A 22757-nucleotide genomic window follows, 5' to 3' on the forward strand; every position below is an offset into this window, starting at 1 on the left:
TAAGTGCTCGTTAAGCTCTTACCCTTTTGACTGTGTCTCTGTTGAGTTTTCCTTTCTTTTGAAAAGCTGTTACTGCGTTCATCAGTGCCGGGGTACTATTAAGAGCATCTGTTAAAGAAAATAAAGAAAGTAATTTTAACTTAATCGTCGAAAGCATATTTACTCGTCCTAAAGTTGATTGGCTGAAACGCTCTAAAAATACTTTGTTTTCAATGCACGTAGTTAATCAGCGAGTTTACAAGCATTCCACTCCAAGGTCTAGATATAATTAAGTTAAAGAAACACGAGCCACAGGTGAGTGTTTCTATGGCTCTATCGAGCTGGTTCTCGTGTTGGATCTGTGTTATATCGAGTTATAGAATTACACAAAATCACCTTTGCTATCTGAACTTTTCACTGATCCGGGTCTGTCGTCTGCAGGAGGCTGTGTAGGCTTGACCTGTGTTCGGCGTGGTATCACACTATTCAGACGCAGAACTCTACTCAGTCGCTGGACCCCCTGATAAAACTTGCTTGGCTGTTTTTCCCCTCTTTTCTCTGCTTCATCTTGCAAAGACTCACGAGCGAAGGCGTTAAGCAGTAAAGCAAGAAACAAATTCAAAACCTGAGATATAAGTGGGGAAAATGATTTTATCACCGTGCGTCACCTTGTAAAAAAACAGTCAGTTAGCCATTAACCCATTGGCAACATTTCCAAGACAATCTTCTCTGCTATAGAATAACTTTTCGTGACGTTCTCTGTACATGCATGTTTTTTTTTCAATTCAATTTTGTTTTTAAGTTAAACTGATAAGGACTAAAAACTAAACTTAAATGTCTTTTCGTAACATGATAACTACAGAATACGTTGAACGTGGACAAATAGATAAAAAAAACTAAATGCTTCACGAGAAGATTTTTCTTTTTCTACTGTTACTTACTAGCGATAGCAAAAACAATATCACGTCATCCTTGGCTAGTATGCAACAATTTAATTGGTGTCTAAGTAGGAAAATATGCCAAAATCTACCAATTTCCTTGAATAATCGGGCTTAGAAACAAAACAAGAGAGGATGAACGGTACTCCTAAGGTACACCCTCTCAAGCTATTTTTAGAAATGGTACCCAGATCCCCGGTGGATTATGTTGCCACGCACGTTGCGTGGGTGTTTTCGTGGAGTTCGAAAATTACGTGTGACGCAGCTTGGGCTGTCCACGTGAGCAAAATTTGCGCTACAGGATTGGTTATTTCTAGACCTTCCTGGGATTTCTGAAGCCTGGAGTGATTTAAAAATAGCTTGAGAAGGATTACCTCGGGAATAAGGTTTATGGAGGATAAATCCTTCAGTACTGCAAATCTGTCACGTGACTCACCAGAAAGTTTCCAATGACTAAAGCCGTGAGGAAAAACAGGACGGACTCAGGACCCGTCGCCCGCATGCTGTCATACAGCGGTTCAATCCACTCTCCACATAGTACTCTGAATATCATCATGCACGCCTGACCAAAATCATTAAAATTCCAGCGAGGAATGTCGCCACCAAATTTTTCTTCTGTGTAGACACTAGCGAAAAGGAAAAAAAATATGTCTGTTGAGTTTATTGATTATTTAGTCAAGTAAACAACATTTGTTTTACATGATTACCTCCCAAACAGTTGCATTCCGACCACTGCCAACATGTAAACAATGATCCCCAAAACCAAGGTGAGGTTACCAAGCTGGCCGATGCTGCTGGCGATTGTTCGTAGCAGCATGTTCATCGTCTGCCATGACTGCGCAAGCTTGAAAACACGCAGCTGAAATACAAGAATGTGCACATGAGATATCGAGCAGAGAATGAAGACTGGAAAAGAAACGAAATATTGACATTTGGATCTAGTTCCCAGGGCTTATCTTCTCGGCCAGTGATAAAATCAGTAACAGCAATATTTAAAGACAATGGCCATCTTAAGAAAGACACCTGATTAGTTAAACATTGTCACGGATTTCCACAGATTGTGACAGCATCCTGTTTTTGCTCATTGTTTTAACTTGGTGGTGGCTGTACAACAAAACGAGAGAAATCTGGATGTCGCCGTGAGCTTGAAGCTCACGACAACATGGTAAAGATAACAAGTTCCATGTGTTACAAATGTAAAACAGTTAGGGAACCGGGAATCACTCTCTTAGGTTATCCTCCCATCTTTGGGATCACTAACAGATCCTCTCCAAGTTGGATACTGCATACAAAAAATACTGTGGTAATGGAGTGTGTTACAAACAGACCATCACTTCTCTCCGCCAACCACACTAAGTTCATGGCTGTTTTACAAGCACGTAGCTACTATATTAACGTTTTTTTTTTTTCAACGCATCACGGAGAATTTCCAGCAGGTCTGAATGTTTGTTACTAGTAGTAAGACGTTCGATTACAACCAAGATGGCGGCCAGTACTCCTCAATCTTCCACGTTCCACTTACTGATATAAATGGGACAGAATTTACCCGAGTAGGGTGTAATAGCTTTGGCGTGACGCGCTCTCTTACTCCACTGAGAAACAAGTCAGCTTAGTTCCACTGCAAATCACTTACCAGTCTGAACGTCCGAAGGACGCTGAGTCCAGCGCCACTACCAACTTTAACAACTCGCTCGATAATGAGGTCTACGATGCTTATCACTACAATGAAGCCATCAAATATATTCCATCGACTCTTCACGTAACCACAAGGACCAAACGCAGTCACTTTCAACACCATCTCCAGCAGGAACACGAATGTGAAAACCTAAAAACAGTTGATCAGGAACGTTAATCCCTACTTTCAATTTTACTTGAATAACGTTATTTCTTTAATGGTGAGAACAAGTCACTAGGCCCGGGTTGCTCGAAAGGTTGATAACGGAATTCCCCGGATAAATTACTATCCAGTGGATAGAACGCTTTGTTTTGTTAACATTTATCCACTGGATAGCGATTTATCTGGTGGATAGCGTTATCCGACCTTCAAACGCCAGGCCAGACCTGGCAAATCCTCGTTCCCACCGGGAATTCCAAGTTTTAACCAAGGTCATAGCATTCACACGGCCCCACCGGGAAAAACCTTGTCTCCCGATGGGTCAAGGTATCCTCATGGCTCCCACCACCACCGGAGGACACTCGGCACTGACCAGCATCTCCTGGTGGAGCGCTAAATTAGTTTATTTATTATTACCTACCATATTTCCAACATCCAAGGCCATTCTGAAATTCTCGTTCATTCCATGATACTCCAAGGCCAAAAACACAGTGTTAACAAGAATACAAAATGTAATGAACATATCAAACAACGGATCCATCGTCAGTTTAGAAATGCGTTTCCGAATACATTTCCGCCTCGATAACTCTTCCTTCCGGTGTTTAGCGTCTTTTCCTTGGGGTTCCCACCCCGTGGATCCCCGAGGACTTCCCACGGGTGATGAAATCGGAGATACCCCAGGGAATTTGACTTGCTTAATTGCGTTACAGTCATCTGAATTTACAGAGTGGTTATCAGGGTCTGTTGATTCCTGTTCACTTATTACGGTTAACGTTCTTGCCCAAGTTGGCTTCACTTCTAAAAATTTCGCATTTGAATTTCTACTAGTTTCTGAAATAGAATCATGTACTAATGACGTCCTAACAGGTTGACATTGACTGGGTGTAGAAATAATCGGAGTTAATCGTATTTGCACGTCTTTTCCATTCGATGCTTTCTCGCCGGCCACGTTTTCGTTCTTATCCTTGACCGTAGAATACTCCCCCGTTACATTGTTCATTTCCATCACATGAGAACCACACGGCGAGTAACGCAAACTCGCGTGACTTCCTTCAATTTCTCCTGTGTTAGTAGCGTTGTTAGTTTCGTGAGGTTTTGAGCTTGCAGAGTTTTTAAAGCAAGGAAGACACAGTGAAAGCTTGCATTTTGTTACCAGGGCTTCTTGTTTTGATTTCCCACTTTCAGTAAGAAGTTTTGGCACAGCACGCCCGTGAAATGAGTACGACGATACAACAGTTTTGAGCTCTTCATAGTTTTTATCCTGTAAATTGAAAAAAGTTGAACAGTTTTAAATACACTTCAAGCAAGGGAAACTCGGCAGGCTTATAGAAGTTATACTGGAAGTAAAACTAATGTTCACACTCTAACTGGCCTTAGTCTCCTCCGCAGCCGTTATTAGGGTCGTCACGGGAGAAGCGTTGCGTGACGACCCTAATGAAGGCTGCGGAGGAGACTAAACTGGCCTTTGATTTGGAAACAAATAGACCTAGTTTTGCATAAATGGCGCCTAAATTTGATGAATAACAAATGCATCCTAAGCCTCGAGTTTATGTTTCCAGACAAAGGATTTATCACCTGAATGGTAGGCTTAGGGTGTATAAGTATTGTTATTGAAATATCGGAGCTATTAATGCGAAGGGTCTACATTGCTTCGCGAGAGACTTCTGAATAAGGAACATTATTATATGGCTAGCTCCGTGAAAGGGCAAGATGAATCAAATCCTGCGCTGTGATTGGCTACCCGAGCTGGCAAGATGGAGCTATCTTGCCCGCTCGGGACTACCCGCCGTTACCCGCAAGAAAAATTTTCCCGAAAGCCATATAACAAATCCTTTATTGACCAAGCTTGTTCGGCCAAGATGGCTTGATATTCGCCTAGTTCTTTTTTTGCGAGTTTATGGACCTCGTCTCCGTCTGGGCCCATAAACATGCAAAAAGGGAACTTGACCAATGTCCAGCCATCTTGACCTCACGCTTGGTCAATAACCCATATATCTTATGCACACAGCAAAAATGGCGTATTTTCCATGGATACTTATGACGTCATTTCCCGCTTTCTCGCGGCTGTTTATGCAAACAGTCAGTTTGTCTGTAGAATAAGAAAATTACACGTTGGCTTCCTCATGTTAAAAACAATATTTTACTTACTCGCTGCTCTCGTTCGTTCGTAAAATATTGTTTTCAATGTTCAAAAATAAAATTCATATCTTTGCGCCGCCGTGTATTATTCTCTATACCCCTCTCAAGTTATTTAAAAAATCCCAGGGAGTCTACATATACTCAACCCTGTGACACAGATTTTGCTCACGTGGACAGTCCAAGCGGCTTTACTTGCATTTTCATCCTCCACAAAAACATCTACGCAACGCGTGTGGTAAAATTGTCCGTGGGAAGAACGTATACCATCACTAGGGGAGGGATCACCTTGGGAATAAGGTCTACATAGAGGATTAACTCTCTTACCCATCCTCTCTTGGTAGCTTGCAGCTACCAGAACATAATCCCAATAGTACATATCAGCTTAATGTTTTTGCCTGGTAACACATCTCTTACCCTTTCTTGCATCGCCACTACTTCTTGTTGATATGAAACCGCAACCACCGCAAGCACCAGATTAATGAGATAGAAAGATCCAAAAAACACCACGAACATAAAATAGAACACGTACCAAGAACCCATGGAGGCAAGAACCTGTAAAACAGGATAAAATAGTTCTATTAAGCAATAAGATAGAAATCTTACGATAGGACATATGAGAAAGTGTACAAACGAACCTGATGTCCAGTCAGGGTCCCTTTTGAAAGAGGGACCCTGGCTGAAGTGATGCAAAGGCCACGAAACCACTTGGACTAACTACTGAAATCACAGTTATTTTCAGTTCCAGTTTAATTAGCCATATTAAGAAATACTTTGATTAGAAAAAATATGCCAACGCGGAAAAGAAAAAAGCGTCTTACAAAAAACAAATTGAAAAAGGTGAATACTCACATAGTTAAAGACATTTTCCCAAAAGTCCATTGTAATTAGTTGAAAAGCAGTTACCAAAGACCAGGCGAAGTTGTCAAAGTTAGTGTAACCATAGTTGGGGTTATCACCGACTGACAAACACGTGTAGTTCGCAGGACAGGTCCTGAAATAAATTCATCCTATCAGGCATTTTTAACAATTAAAATTGTTTAAGCAAGAAACTACGCATCAAACGGAGCATCTCTACTGGTCTTGGAGCGGATTAAAATAGTAAAGGAGAGGAAAACAGTACAGCAAAATTATACGCTGAAATGTTTTCTAGGAGATTTATTGGTATCGAACGCTTTTCCTGTCCAAAGTGAGGTATTCAGAGTCTTTAAACTTCTGTAAGGAGGAAGAAGACTGTTAAAACGGTGTTTTTGATATTTCTGATCGTTTCCCGCTCCATTTGTTATTTGCAGATTACTGAATGGATTTCGTGAATGAAAACAGGAGTTTTACAGCGTTCCCGTTTAATTAGTTATTTGATGTAACATGAAGATAACATGGTTCGCTTTTAGAGCGAAAATGACGATCCAATGATCCAATTGTTGCGTCTAGGTCAGTGGTGTTGCTATAGAAAAGTTTGAAATCTTTCTGTTTGTTTTCCAAACGTCTTAGCCAATCAACGTGCGAGCAACCCCACGTCAAAGAGATGGTAATTACAAATGAAATTTGAGCTCGGTAAACATAAAGGTAAGAATTAATAATGGTAATAGGACTGAGTGGAGTCCAATTCGGTCTGTAATCATACGAGTGATTAACAAAATCGGACGACCGCGAAGCGGGAGTCCGATTTGTTAATCACGAGTATGATTACAGACTGAATTGGACGACACGATGTCCTGTTACCAATTAATCAAAACTATGACAAAATTCGAGAAACGAACAAAACATCAATTGAGTGCTGAACAATTAAACGTCGTTATGAATGCTGAAAAACACAGCAGTTTACTCAACAAAGTGCACCGCAGCAGCGCGCGCAAAGTGACGCGTACTGTCCAATTACAAGCATGACGCGTAAACTGTCCAATTAATGCTCAAATCGGGCTGCTGATAGCCAATCACGTTGGAGAATTTTGTTATAGTTTTGATTACTGTTGTTACCCTGCAGTTGACGCATTTCCACAAACCACAAGCTCGTCGCTGTCACATCTAAGCCACACACCTGAAAAGAGGGATACAAATTCAAGGCTTCTAAATATCTATCTCACTCAAGACAAGAACCTAGCTGATATCTGACTTGTTGAGTTAAACAGTCCTTTTATCCCGTGCTTAAAATAATGTAAAACAATTTGGATTAAAAAGTCGCGTCATCAGTCGCTACAAAAACTCCAATTTTAGAAACGATGTGGCAATAGATTGTGATTGGCAGATGCCACTTACTTTGATTGGATATATATTTGTCATAGCCAATCGAATTGTGTGGCGTGGGCGTGGCAACGCATTTATTTCTCAGCTGTCCAACAAAGAGCTGCATTCCAACCAAGGCGAAGATACACAGGAAAAACAGTGTGAGGATCAAGACGTCTGATAACATGGTCATGGACTTGAGAAGAGCATTTACCATTGTCTTTAAACCTATCAAAAAGGAAGAGTACTGGTTAAGGCTACTAGTGCATGTTTTGCATCAGGAGTCATGATATAGTACCAAATTCTCAGAAATAACATTACATAGAAATGTGAGGAAACTGGCAAGGGGAATTCATATTTTGAACAGGAGATTGACAAAATTTCAATACTGAATGTAGAGTGCTAGATCAAACGACTGTAGATATTCACTTTTAAAAAGAGAATACAAACTTTCGGGTACACATTAAAAGCGGGTATCCTAGGTCGAGTGTTTCAAAACTACATGTTTGAAAGGTTTCAAACTTTCTAGCTCGTCGTTTTTATTGAAGTAATCTTAGACTAAGAACGATTGTGAGGAACCTATCTTTCACCGTACTCAGCGGCCGCACAGTAGACATTGAGACCTTGTCCTGTTCTCACCTTCAACTGCTGAAATAGTTCTAAGAGCTCGAAGAACTCTAAATGTTCTAATCCCTGACAAGTTGTAGACGTTAGGAATAAGAGTAATATACCTGTTAAGAAAAAGAAAAAAAACACATCTAAAATGACAGTCACCACTGTGAATCCTTTCTTACCCTGACACCTATGGAAGCCTCCCTGAAATAAATACTCTCTGATTCCTTTAAAAAAATTAATTTCGCATTTTCGTCTTCGTTCTTATCGTTTCCTGAAATTTTTCGCAAACGTTCCGTTATAGTAGAGATATCCCGTGTTCCTGTAGGTTAATCCAAAGCTATCCCTTTTCCCTGAAAAAAAAAGGTTCGTGTCCCCTTGTTCCCTTAACCCCCTGGCAGGGCCTCACAAATTTCGAACAGGTCGAGATAGAAAAGGTTAAACTACTACGGAACATCAATAGATATTTGAACACGTTTATAGGTTTACTCGAGAACAATAAGAACGTTTATTCTCTTCCTTTCCCTCTCTAAAAGTGTTAAAAATACATCAACAGCTAAAGGGTTACTTTACAAAAACAGCATCGTGAAACTTACCCCAAAATTACAACAACAAAATCTAGCCAGTTCCATGGATCCCTGAGATAAGCAAATTTGTGCATACAAAAGCCTTTAGCTATAATCTTAAGAATCATTTCAGCCGTGTATATTGCGGCGAAGACGTACCTAATGATAGAAAAAAAACATTAATTAAATGCGACAGCATACAATCATATTTTGGTCAAACCGGTTTGAAAGGAAACAAATAGTTGGGTAAAAAATGGTTGGGTACACTTTTGTAAGATCTTTTGCAGAAGGCACCTGTCTAGGCAACTGATAATTGAGCGTGTTTCCTGGTAGGTAGATATCGCTGGCCTACCGTACAAAACGTCCCTCAGGGTAGTTTCTCAAATTTTTGTTCTCTTGAAAGCAAGTAGTTGATTACCAAATCATTGTGCTCAATCTGCCTTCTTTGCCTTCGTCGAGGTTCTCGATTCCCCTGGGATCAAAAGATCCTGAATCATTTATATAATGAAATATCAGAAAAAACCTGACAACATGGCGTAATTAATAAATTAATTTTTAATTATTTTTAAACTTAATTATCACTTACTCTGGTTCCTCTGGAGCATTTTTTAGGGCAAGAAAAATACAATTTACAATTATGGTAAGAAGTATAAATAATTCAAAAAATCTACAGTTAGGTTAAGGAAGTTAACTGCTACGAACAGTCGTTACAAGTAGAAAAACTTCGTTTGGCCGATCACATAATAATAGAGTGGAGGTGAAGTTTTTCGATTGTTGAAAACACGTAAAATGGCCATTTTCGAACTCGAGTTGCTTGTTGTCTCTTTGCCAACACGACTATTCGCTCGAGACCATTCTGATTGATAGAAAATGTGTTCACCTGTAAGTTTATTTTCATGTCAATCAAACTTATTTTCATTTGAATGGTTTAGCATAAAAATTCCCTTAGAAACAGAAGCAAAAGGCAACACGCACATTTCGACATTTCAATGGCTTCTCAAAAGGAGACCGTATTTTCATTGGTCAGTTGGAGTAGGCGGGTTTCTCTGATCCATTACTGTAGTCCATGCCTGCATTATGTCTTGTCATAGCTCCCCAAAAAAATCACTTTTAAGGGAGATCCACAAATGTGAAAGGGGATTAATGTAATGAAAAAGATTATTGGTCTATTTATCACATTTACATTACTCACTCTAAGACAATGATAAATTTAAATTCAATATTCAAAAGGATACTGATTTGTAATAAGAATAATTATTGCTTTCCGCACTGCGTTTAATGGTCCAAATAAATATAATGATTTCTCCTTGCTAAATCTAAATACGTATTGCCTGCCAAGCCGAGAAGCTACGATCACAAATGTCTGAAAAAGAAACAAATTTCATAAGTTTAGACATTGGAGCCGTCACAAAGAGGGTTTCCCCAATGACCTGCTAAACGAATGGTTACTTACTTAAGTTTAGTATTCAAACTGCTGTCCCTGTGGGAACATCTGCTGTCGGTAGGACAGATTATCAGACATAACTAGCTTACGACCAGAAGGAAGGTCTGCGAGCTGAGGGCGTGCCGAGTATTTGCCGTCCTTCTGCCATTCTAAACAGAAAAGTTATTTATAGCTGACTAAGTCATTTCGTCCTGCTCAAACGCTTGAACCGTGCATGTTTGTATAAAACTGTGGTCACAGTAACCATTGAACGACTGTTGAGAGCGCTAACCGTAAAATGGCCCACAAATTTAATCCGTCTAAGACCATCAGCGGAATAAGTTCAATACTTGCGATGAAATAGTCTTGGATCTTTTATGAACAGCTTCTAATTTAAATTTTCAGCTTTTTAGTGTCCAATCACACAAAAGGTTACTTCCATCTTAGTATTTAAGTATTCAACTCTCGAACATTTCTAAGGTCATCGTATTTTTGACAGTCATTAATTATTTTATGGTCAACCCCGTGATATAACTGAAGGCGATCTATTCAGCATGCAAGTGGCGGCAAGGAAAGGAAAGCGGGAATATCTGCAGTACAGTGAATAATCTCAATAAAACAAAGGTGTGTCCGACCATTTCATATTGTATTCTGAGCAAGATGGATACGCGTATATATAAACATAATCAATGTTACCCCATCAGCCAAACCTAAAAATAGGTTTTGTTAACTTAACATATGTTTGTTTAACAGGTTTTAAAATTGTTTTATGCATAAAATAATCTTGCTGAAGTTTATGAACGTATTAGCTCCAATAATGGGTTCACAATAGGAAGTTAAATTAAGATTTGAAATTTCGGACACTGTATTTAAATAATTTTTTCTTGAGAAGCTTGGTACCGGTTAAGCATATTTGTTGTACCAATTAGATTTTTCTGCCCTCTGAAATACTGAAGCCAATAAAATGCACTTCTTGGTAGCAATGTATGCTTCGCTTGTTTCCCTAAAACAAAGTTAAAATTGTCCGGGAACATGAATGAAGTAACCGTTTCTCATCTGCAATAGGTGGAGTGGTTAAAATGAAGTCCAGCAAATTTCTTTGTTGGCTATTTTGGCCTTGACCGTGCACAAAACACAACAGCACTTAACTTCTAACTGAGAGACTGACCACCAGCAAAGGTCCGGTTAATTAATTCATGCGTTTTGTATGAACGCAAACTAAAAGATTGTGCACGATCATAATGTTTGCCGGGCTTGCATAACCTTTCTCCTCTATTAACTAAGACTTCTCCCACTCATTTAATCCCCCACAATCACTATACTGCTTAGTCATCATCAGGGAGGCATTGCGCGAATCGCAGATGGCTTCTCCCGGCGAGCGAGGGATTCAATGCGCGCATGAAAACTGCCGTCTGTTCTGCAAAGCTAAAGCATTTGTTTTCCTAAAACTGTCTTAATTGAGACTTTTTCTTTGCACACCATATCAGTGGACTGGGCTTTAATATTAGTTATATCAGAGTAAAAATTGCAATTTGTATTTACTTCGGGACCGAGGCATAAATTGCAAACTGTTCTTCACATATGTCATGAAACAGTTTAGCGATGAATATTTTTAGAAGTCGCCCTTTATCCCTAGTTATATCGGGTTTAACAACAGTTTTTAGTTGCAAAACGTTCCTGTAAATAAACATTTGTGTTGGTATTAAAAATCGAAGTTATGTCTTTTTCTCTAAAGAGAATTTGAATACTCCATTCCAAGCTTTCATGTCCATTATCCATGAAAACTAAGGGGTCATCTTTTCAAACGCGGTGCTTATAAATATTTTACAATTTACAGAAGTATTTTATTTGCATGTGAATTCGCGATCTAAATTATCAATTCCTTTAATTGTGTTATCTGTCAGTCCAGTCGGAGGTAAATATGAGTTGTTTTGTGGCATTGTTCTCAAGAAGATTTTCTTCACATATTACTAAAATAAACGCTGGATTACATTTACAAACTCGAACTATCAATTTAATTTTTAGGAAGGTTTCGTGGATTGAGCGTCGAAACGTCTAGCAAAGTACCTAAATATTGAAATTGCGGTATTCGTTTAATGTTTCCTTAACAACGCTTAACAGTTATCTTTTGCGTCGAAGTTGAAGCTCATACAATTGACTTCACGTCACCAGTCAGTTTCTACATTAAGATAACGCACTGGAGCCGGAGAACATTAACTTGAAAAGCGAAATCGTTTTGGTTCAATTTGGCTGGATAGATAAATATTAACGATTTTATTTTAGGGAGGTTCTCTGCGTCCAAAACTCTCTTTACCAATAAACTAACTTCCGCGCGTCAAAGATTTGTTACAATTAATTTTGCACATTGGTCTGAATTAAGCGATATTGCATAATAGGAAAGTTGAACGCATTTACAAGCTTTGCTTAGAGTCCTAATTCCTAACATTTGATAGCCATGAAAACAAAATATCTTCTTCCGCTCTCACCGAAAATAATTTTAAATGACACATGTAAAGTAAAAAATTCTTCCCGGGTGATCTGCACTTCTGTTTAAATTATTTTTTTTCGAGAACAGTGTTTATTTTCGGTAATAAAAATACACTAGGAATAAGATTATTGAAAGCGCTACTATTTATACAGTTTTAATATCAGCTAAAAATGAGTAAAGCGTAAACCAATCTCGAGTCAAGTTCGTTCGCGCCATCGACTATCATAAAGAATTATCATCAGAAGAGATAACTTTTCTGTCTCACTTATTCGCCATTTACAACTGATCTGTCGCAAAATTTAAAGCACAAAATAATCCTGAGATTTACGCCACCAAACTTTATATTTTGGGGAATTTCTAGATTTATATGGCAAGTTTTCAACGTTTGACGGTTGAAAAAAATAACCAGTATGCCCGATTTTGTCCATACCCGCTTTAGGTATATTAGTAATGGCTGGGAAATTGTGTGTTGTATTATCGGTGGCAACGGCAGACTTTCTGAATACAGGAAGCAGGAAAGCATTTAACTTAAACTTCGCATTAGACTAATATTTAACGAAATTATTTGACTTACGTTTGTTTGCGGGGAATCGAAATCTTCCAGTGGCTGACGCAGATATTCCGGCGGTATTGGCACGAAGGTGCATGTTTGAGAGTCACTCGAGTTCGAGTTAAAAGAAATTCCTTTTAAAGAAGTCCCCGACAAGGTACGATTGAAACTCCTGTTACTTACTTTCGCGCTTAGATTAGAAGACTTTGATGTTATTCTAAAACTGGCGCTTGATTTCATCGTGGCAAAGATGTCGAATTTGCATTTTTTAAATGCTTAACCGAGATGATTTCTTGAACGAACGTTTCTCCTTTCTATCGCTGACGGCCAATAGAATGACAACATCAACAATGTTTTCCTCTGCCACTGCATCTCAGCAAACAAATTAAAACACGTTTCATGGTTAGACAGTCGTACCGAGCTGTTAAACATGCATCGTTCTCTGATTATCAATTTATGGTTTCAGCGAGAAGCAGGCGTGCCCAAGAGAGTCCAAAAGCCACCAGAATATTTTCTCCTCGCCCTTGCTTTTTTTCCTGTCAGGTTAAGCGACTCTGGGACTTCTGTACATCTTTAGACTTCATACACGAAGTTTGTTTGGTGTAAAGATTATATGACGTATCAGGGTCCATCACCATGGGAACCTTTTTATACGTCGCACCTGCCGCAGGGGAAATTCGCTCTTAATCATGTTTCGCATATCGAGGTTTAGCTGAATTAATTGCGCGTATATAAACAAATATGTGTTACGGTACATCCCTGAGAGCTGCATAAAAAGCCTGTGAGCGTTTGTATGTCGTTGTACAACAACTCAAGAGAGTCGAACACTGCTCGAGTATATTTTCTTAAAATCAAATGCTAATTACTTAGAAAAATTAGTGCTCGCGTCAACAGCATTAGAAATGCCATTAAAAAAGAAAACAGCTAGTGAAAATGACAGTTGCGTTTGACCTCCACCCGTGATAAAAAGGCTAGTACAAGTCTTATGTTGTTTTAGCGGTTGGAAAACCCGTTGCTATCAATGAAATCTTCATTTTTATCTTTTCCACTTATTTTAGGCGCGAAATACGATTATTTTGATATGGTAAAATTGTCAATTTGGCATTCTTCCATGGCGACTTACGATTCCTTGGTGAGCTTCAAAATACTGACAATTATTTGCACCGATGAAAAAATACTCAACTTAGCAGAGCAGCTAAATATAATCGACTCACGTTGTCTTAGGAAATCACTTCTTTTACGCAAGGATTATTAACTCTCAATAGGAATAGTCAAAGAATAGTGAATCAGCATGAAATGCAGCACGAAATAGCAAAGTTGTCAAATGGGACGGATGCTGTATTCTTAGCGGCACGTTTCTTTTTACAAAAACACCACTTGTAGAAAAATACGAAGATTTACTACAGAGTACATCAGATAACTTCGGAAACCAGCCGCTTACAAACTTCGTCAATTTACTTGAGTGAAACACGAACAAAGTCAAGTCTTTTTTTTTTTCATATATTTAAATTAACATTACCTAAATATCAAATAGTCGTGTTTCACTGCTTTACTTGTGGCAACATTAACGGGATTTTCAAGCGAACTTGCTAAGAGCCAGTCATAATTAGAGCAGATTTCGTCCATTTTGAATGACGGCAAACACACAATATAAATATATGACGAACTGATAACGAAAAGTGAATTCAACACTAAAATTCGTTTTTTAAGTCAATAATTTTTCTCTTTGATGATCATGTGCTTAATTCTTAAGTCCTGCCCAGTTCAATTTGCATGTTATTTGTTTGAACCTTTCGAATTTTTAATTCTAACCTCACACCTCTCGCCTTAGTATGTGTTTTGTCCGCGCTCATGATTTTACATCATTTTATTTTGGCCATTCGTGGCCCAGAACGTGCTCGCACGTACGAATACCTTTAATCTTTGTTGTCGTAATTCTTTGTCGTAATGGGCCTTTTGCAACAGTCGGTGACGTGACGGCGCAGGTCAGGTTATTACTCTGGGGGAGAAGGAGGGAGTACATGCAAGGGCAAAATTTCAGCGAAAATTAACCCCTGGCGCGTTGGAAAATCCCTGATATATTGCCCGCGTAATTTCTACAATCTTGGAAAAAAAATGGTTTCGCTTACTGGGTATGGTTTGTTAAAATTTAACTGGAAAAATAGTGAAACCACACGCTGAGCAATTACATGCTCATAATTGATCATTTTCTGAGTTTCTGATCCAAGAAAAACAAGTCCTGGCTAAATCTAAATATTGGTGATTAACAACGGAAAAGGTTTCTGGAGGGCAAAGCGTCCTTGCTTTCAATAATGCAATACAAAACAATACAATACAATACAATATATACAATAACTTCATTTATATAGCGAGTATGTACAAAGCTCTATATCGCTTTACAGTCATGAAAGTAAAACTAAATATAATAATTTAAACTAAATTAAGTATAAACTTTAAGATAGACGTAACTATCTAAAAGCAATTCTGAAAAGATGAGTTTTTAAACGCGATTCAAACACGGCGACCGATGGACTTAACTTAATTTCAAGAGGCAGATCATTCCACAGTTTGGGGCGGCAACTGAGAAGGCTCAGTCTCCGTAAGTTTTTAGACGTACTCTAGGAACTTCCAAAAGATATTTTCCAACAGATCTTAAACTCCTCGATGGATTACAGTGGACTAAAAGTCATACAAACCCTCATACAAAACCTTCAAATTTTTCCAATATTTAAATCGTCATTTAGTCTCAACCTTGCACATACACATCGCACTGGTCTGAAAATTGGTGTTCTGGCTCGTTCTGGCTACTTCAAAACATGCTATTTCCAGTTCTCAAATACATTTAGCCGTAGCAAAAAGTTTAGAAATTATCAGTCACGCGACCAACTGTTGCAAAGGCCTATTTTTTTCCGTGTTGAGATTTTAGTCCAGCCTTGCTGCTGTTTTTGGAGTTTTGAGTCTAGCCCTTCGCCTTTTTCAGCTATTGTAATTCGCTGTTTAGAGTAAGTTTCGGATTACGTGGTTGGTTCATTAAAAAGCTCTTTTGTTCAGTTTCGATTTGAGGCTACAACTCGGTGAACACAATTCCTTACATATTAAAAGTCAAAGATAAATCATTGCTAAGGATTAAAAGAGAACAGTTGAAAGAAGTGTCCACTAAATTGTTATGAAATGCACACCAAACAGAAATATGACAGTGGCAGAGACAAGAAAGTCATCTATACATCAGACTCCAGTTTTAAAGTATTCACCGGAATTAATCACTATCCAGGGGATAGTGCAGATTGTTTTATTCAACACTTATCCACTGTATAGTGGTTTATCCAGTGGATGATGTGTTCTGACTTTGAACAACTGGGTACAAGTCAAGACCTGCGAAGAGTGTTAATAACCAGTTGGATTTAGCAGAGTACAAATAATGCATGAAACGAGCACAAATATCCATGAGGACAACGGTATTTGCTCACCGGTTGACCGGTTAAACCAGTTTTCCGTAGATCTCGGATTTATTTTTGACCGGGACAGTATAACAAACACAGTTCACAGTCAAGATTTTGGGAGAGAAAAACATTGCGACAATTAAATCTCTTACTAGACAGTTCAGTCGAAATACACAGAGAAAGTCTAACGAGATATATTTACTGACAATTACCCCTTATGCAACACCTACTTGCAGATAATACGTAGATTATTTACTAGTACATTATAGTAACTTCAATATTAAGCAGTTTAAAGCTAAAAGAATGTGAGTAGCAGGACATTTGCCATTCTAAATAATTATCTTGGCGAATTCTAGTAGACATAAATTGTTAATGAATACTTAACAGAGTGAAATTCGTTATTTTGGTGCTTTGTAATTTTAGTCTGAGTTGAACAATTGTTTTGCTATAGTATGTTTAGATAGAGTTTTAGTACCCTTGACCTTGCTTGTAATATCCCGATATAGGTGGGCACATTTAAGCACAATGCCAGCAGCAACTGAGACAACTTCCTTTGTTAAACCAAGATTGCTTTAGCTGTTATATAAAAAATTCAATACTGACTTCTTTCTATCCTGATGTATTGAAGAACAAGGGTGAGGTTGTAGCTCAAGCCGTAAAACTAAGATAGGAAAGTGAATAAACAAGGAATATTTTTGTTGACCACACCTTAAAATGAACATCTTCCAGTTTTACTTTGCTATATATTGCTTTAGGATAAACCTCTTACCCAACTGTAGTTTGGGTAACTATGATAAAGAAACCAGTGGTAATCCAAAGATTCTCAGTTAGCGCTCTGTATAAACCAGCAATGATCATGGTATTTTCGTCTGAAATTTTGGAGTGATTAAACTCCTTTCCTATTCGCGATCAAACTGGTTGAGTATATGCCATTTTTGAAGAACAAATCCGGATATTTTTATTTCTTAAATCTGTTTTCTTTGTCCAGAAAGTTTATTTTCATCTTCACTTTCGCGAGCTTTCCTTTAGGAACCCGTCTCTGAGATAATTTATAATGTAAAAACTTTGATTGGCGTCATTTTTGTTCAGAGTCCATTTTGACCTTAGCATTCACGAGCTGTCCGCAAGATTAAGACTTGTAAGGTGATTTATAATGTAAAAGATCGATTGATGTCATTTCTTTTTATGAAGTCCTTTTTCGCTCTGGCTTTCGCGAACCCACTGCAATTAAGACCTGAAACTAGGTAATTTACAAAGTAAACGATTAGCAGATTGGCGATGTTTTAAACCTGTTTATGTCATGAATATGGCCCCATTAACGATTCCGCGGCATAAGAACGGGTTGAATGAATGACCATTCATGACAAACGCAATTGACTTTACAACAGCACTGAACTTACTTTTTACGCCCACCATGTCTGTCGCTCACAAATTGTACAGTAAGCTCCCTTTCCGGTAACAAATCACGACGGTCATCTCGCTCAGATTCTTGGCGTGGACTTGCCTTCAGTAATTGCTCGAAATGGCGATTTCTCCAGTTTTTCTTTCAGACTTCAGTCAAATAAAATAAAACTTAAAACCTCACAACCCTTTGCAAAGCGCGGTAAAATACACGAGCCGGAAGCAGAGCAAGGGAGAACGCGCTCTCACCAAATTACGAATGTCGAGTGCTAAAGACATTCAAATGGTGCTTTCGGAAGAAAAGTGAGGTTTAAGAAACAACTTTTCTTGGTAACTTTCTTTGCAATCAATCTATGCTACAGACCTTATTAAATTGGAAGAGTCTTGGAACTGATTCGACATAAAGAAAAACCTAGGTTCCAAATGGACTGTAGTGATCTTCACTCATTCCCAAAACCAAGCATTTATTCGAATGTATGATTACTTTCTTATTTTTCAATATATGTAAAAGGCGAGAAGCCAGCGGTTTGGAGGTAATGTGGCACGTAAGCAAATGAAGAAACCTCTGCCATTACATAAGGAATCAGTCTATTGTCTTTTGGAATATTACCTGAGGTTTCACCGCATAAAGGAAAAAAGACGCATCATAGTCGCGCTAAACTGGATAAGTGTTGCATGAGAGTGGGCCAAACGAGAGAAAGCTACAGTGAAGCTATGACGACTGCCTAAATGTCAAATTCGATAGTAGGGGAAGAGAGTCACTAAGAGGACATTCACCAACAAAAATCCCGAGAAATGTTCGTTTAGAATTTAAATGAAGAAACCTCCTTATTGTTACTATTTTCTTTTAACTACGTAAAGAATTGACGTCGTCCCATTTAACTGTTCGGATCATGTTCTTGCTTCTTATAGCAAGAACGTGCTGACGCGTTGGTGTTAGCGCTGACACAATGTGTAATTAATTTTTTTTGGACAAATAGGTTGCAAGCATGACTCAGCTTTAAACTGACCATCACAAAACAATAAAACCAAGTCAGTCGCACTATTTAGCATAAACAAGGTACAGTTCTTACCTATCGATTACTATCTATAAAACCTGCAAAATTCGTTGGAAAATTAACTTTTTGAAGTGATTTATTATCTTGTCAGCACTTTCCTCAAAACTGTCGACACTCTCTCGATCATATCACCCTTAGAGTAGATATCTTCTCAGTGGATCGAAATAAATAATCATTCAAATGGAACATTTACTCCGATGAAACTACTGGTATTCACACATATTTTCCCACGTTTACGCATACATGTTTTAGTTTATTTTTCTTCTAGTCTGCGAGCAAAGGCTGATTTTTTGCTCAAACTCAGTGAGCATGTGAAAATCCGTTAACGTTCTCAGGCTTCTTGTCGATTCCATTGACACGCATGCAGCTGTCAGTTGAGAGTAGCCGGTTTTTTGGCTTAAGCCCACCAAAGATGCAACGAAAAAACAACCTATAGAAAACGCAAAACAGTTTCTTTCGCAGGCATGCATGATGACTGCAATTTAGTGCAAAGATCATTCATAAAAAAATAACAAAAGATAGCCACAGGCACGAATCAAATTAAATTTTTCTTTTCGAATGACAGACCAATATATTTTAATATATAAGTGAAACAGAGGCCATGTCATGCACAAAAGGTCCAACATGAAATATTAACATGCGAAAGGAAATTTTAACAAAATTAATTAAATATTTGAAATGACGAGGCAGGCAAAGGATATTTCCAAGCCATGCAGTAGACGCCTTCTGGAAACAAAGTATTCTTAAAGCAAAACATTAAAATTTTGAAAAATATTACTAAGACGGGACGAGCTTCAACTGCTGCGGTGTCAAAAAACGATAGACGAAGATCTCCCAGGCGACTTTAATTTAAATTTAAACAGTATATATGTAAATAGCCTACTTCAAAGAATAAATATACGCTGGTATTCGAAAACAGCAATCGTTTCTCATGACATTGCCAATTACTTTTTGGTTTTCTTCTTGAAAATCGTTTCCTTGAAAAATTAAGCTTTTGATGAAATTCCCTCTGCCAGTACATAGCCGGTACATAGCCTACTCCTCAAAGCGAATATGAATCTCACCAGTAACCTGTTATTTCACGTTAGAGTTTATTCAGTGTCAGAAGTAGAAGTTTAAATAACGCATTGCCGCTTCCTTTAAGCTCCAAAAACGACACAAAAGATGAAAAGACAAATGGCAATATATAGAGAGGAAGAACTCAGCCAAACCCAAACACAGCGCTGCCATGACAACCAAAAGAAGAACACAAATTCATATCAAAAGCATCGAGTGGAATCTCAATCGCGCAAATTTCATTCACAGACAAGTAAATATCTAATATTTAGCAACTAACTTTAATTTGAAATGAGAAAAAAAGGATTTTTGCGACAACTCAATAGCGTACTCCAGCCAGCAAAGAAAATATGAAAATTTGAATATCACTTTGCATACAAACCCGAAGCACGATATTTAATACAGACCATGTAAATTTAATTTGGAAAGTCGAAATGTCGATTCCAAACTAGTGCAATAATTCATGATATCGGCTTCTTTTCGGATAAGTTATGCTCATAACGTCGAACACCGCCATTCGTTTGGCTTGCTATTGTTTTGAACGAAAATATCTACATGAGAGGTAAAATATGATTCCGAGAACAAAGCCAAGAACGGGCTGACATAGTGAAACAGACGGCGAAATTGATCCTAAAGTCACTGTAAGGACTCGCTTCGCTTGGTTCTTGCCCGTAAACGCTTGTTTGACTTATTTGATGAACATCTTTGTCACACAACAAAGAAGAAAATAGTAAACATGTGAAGACCAACGTGACGAAATGAAAAGAGATATTTGCGTTTTGATTAGCCTGAAGCGGGTATTACTGAACCAAAACAGCAAAATTATTACAGTTGCTAGCGTTATTAGGACGGAAACCCAAATGAATAGCGCAGTATGGTGTAGACAAAAGCATTCTGGTTAGCTAACAGACACCTTCAAATGCCGTGAATCGGATGTTAAAATAAAAAGAATGATAGAAAATTACTGTCGCTCGTCTAGCGTAGCCGGGCCAGCTCATCGTAATATTAACATCTGACAGCATACATGTCGTGTTGTATCCCTTACTGTCACCTTGCATGGCGACCAGAAAACTCCAATATCATCATTTTACTTCTCGTTAAAAGACTTGACCCCCAAAGACACATCGACCACTGCCCCTAATATATCAAAAGACAAAACTACAAATGTACAGTAAACTGATAAGAACATTTAGAAATTCAGATACGGAAGTTATTTACCTCGCATTCTGGTTCTTCTATTTGTTCTTCGGCTTGTTGGACTGTAATTTCTGCTGTTGTGTTATCTACCGCGAAAGCCGTTGCTGCCCGCAAAATGCCGGCAGCCCCAACCACTAACGGAGTACCTTTAACTTTTGGCGAAGAGCCACTGTTTCTATCGCGCAACTCTCTTAAAACACTTGTCCTGTCTCTATTGTAAGTTTTGTCGGTAATATCAAGAGAGGCTTGCTCTGTAAAACGGGTCGTTGTGGCCTGGTGGAACTCCATTCCTGATTCCCCATTGCCTGGATGTGAGTGTAAAGATCTTAGCGACACTGCAGGGTATAAAGAAGGCAACCTCACTCTTCCACCCGGCGCGTTTTTCAGTGTAGTCAACTCCTTATTCCTCGCGGCAGAAGCTCTGTTACGATGGTTATTCACCTGAGCCCTTGCCACAGCTGCGCTAGAGATAACCGGTGCGAACCTCACCATTGTGATTCTCAGTGTTTCATCTCGATTGATTTAAAATTGTGAAGTTTCACTGAAATAGAGCAAGTCTTCCAAGCAATTTGACGAACTTAAAGCCCAGATTCCTCGACGTTTGTTATAGAGTGCCTCAGAAGCTCTTTAAATTCCTTCCTTCCTTCCAGAGGTTTCTGCATAAGTCTTCAGTCCTAGCTTCTCCCTGTGCATTCAATGCTAAACAATCATTTGCAGCGTAAAATTCACGATAGCCTTGCTAATTCATGTTCAATTATTAAAACTTTAAGTTGAACGCTGCTAACAGGCGAGACTTGAAAAATACTGACAGGTCTAGAGTATCATAGAAAAGCTTCAGTTTCTTGTAGTGAACTCAATTTTTACGCAGTAACGCTGGGTATCACTCATATTTTAGGTTGTTGTGGTGTTGACCGGCGGAGTTTTAGTGACTTGTTTTCATGTTTAATCCTCGAGGCGGCTCTGACAACTTGCGCAGAAAAGCAGGTGGCTCGAGAGCGCCAAAAATAAATTTATGTAAATGAAAACGAACATTAACGGCTTCACCTCACAATAAGTGCCATTCATCCCGCTGCTATCTACTTTTACGTGATGGCAAAAAATTGAATTTTCACGATTACAATCTTAAGCGCCCCTCTATTAAACAAAACGAAAAGCTATAACATATCTATTTCAACTGAGACAAGGTTGTCATTTCTAAGACTTCGAAGACTTCATTTTAAGTCGACCAAGTTAGTCTGGCCGTTAATAAAAATTCACTGGATAATGTAAAGGTTTTCTCGTGTGTGCGAACAAAATGATTCGCCGCAAAAAAATTAAAACAATCTTGTCTTTCTTTAATCGACAGCAGGGTTTCACGTCACCCATCAAATTGACGAGTAAGATGGTATTATATTAAACTACAACCAAAGGAACTTACAATTCGCCGCCCTAATGGATTCACCTCACAAATTAAATCGTTTCATTGAAAAGTTACCGTTTCTGATAGGTTACCAATTTTGCAGTCAAACGAAGAACTTACGTGCGGTTTATAAATTACTTAAGTTTCGTTAACTTTTCTTCTTAAATGATAATAAACAGGAAACAAAAACAACGGTCTTTTTTCCGCTGAGAAAGGAATAAAGGAGCAAAAATGGCAATATCCTGAATAGTCAGGATAAAAAGAGAAAGACTGCAAGCTCATTTACAGATTGTCTCTCCTGATAATCGCCCAATGCGTCAGAAATTGATCTTACGACGGCTCGCTTGGATAAAAGAACCGCTGCATATGCAGTTACCCGTTGACTCCAACTCCGCATACTGCAAATTATTTTCAAAATAATATTTTCCGTCTTTAGTAGTTCTAATTAAAATCTTTC

The 22757-nt window shown here is 38.4% G+C and overlaps 1 protein-coding gene across 1 annotated transcript in view; it reads right to left on the reverse strand.

Moving 5' to 3' along the window:
- LOC110053341 (sodium channel protein 1 brain-like) overlaps nt 1-22007 on the reverse strand; it is a 34846-nt gene extending 12839 nt beyond the window's left edge. Inside the window, exons 1-15 of the mRNA XM_089295680.1 lie at nt 20923-22007; nt 9524-9651; nt 8875-8955; nt 8319-8447; nt 7750-7841; nt 7144-7338; nt 6865-6925; nt 5740-5881; nt 5305-5442; nt 3173-4012; nt 2551-2742; nt 1625-1776; nt 1354-1543; nt 376-604; nt 23-108 (exon numbers count right to left, since the gene is read on the reverse strand). Of these exons, the coding sequence (XP_089151806.1) occupies nt 23-108; nt 376-604; nt 1354-1543; nt 1625-1776; nt 2551-2742; nt 3173-4012; nt 5305-5442; nt 5740-5881; nt 6865-6925; nt 7144-7338; nt 7750-7841; nt 8319-8447; nt 8875-8955; nt 9524-9651; nt 20923-21393 (3126 nt within the window). The 5' untranslated portion in view covers nt 21394-22007. The remainder of the gene's footprint in view (nt 1-22; nt 109-375; nt 605-1353; nt 1544-1624; nt 1777-2550; nt 2743-3172; nt 4013-5304; nt 5443-5739; nt 5882-6864; nt 6926-7143; nt 7339-7749; nt 7842-8318; nt 8448-8874; nt 8956-9523; nt 9652-20922) is intronic.
- Between the last annotated feature and the right edge of the window lie 750 nt (nt 22008-22757).

Source organism: Orbicella faveolata, unplaced genomic scaffold, assembly GCF_042242905.1.
Source record: "Orbicella faveolata isolate gen_17 unplaced genomic scaffold, um_ofav_v1 contig_26, whole genome shotgun sequence".
Classification (NCBI taxonomy): Eukaryota; Metazoa; Cnidaria; class Anthozoa; order Scleractinia; family Merulinidae; genus Orbicella; species Orbicella faveolata.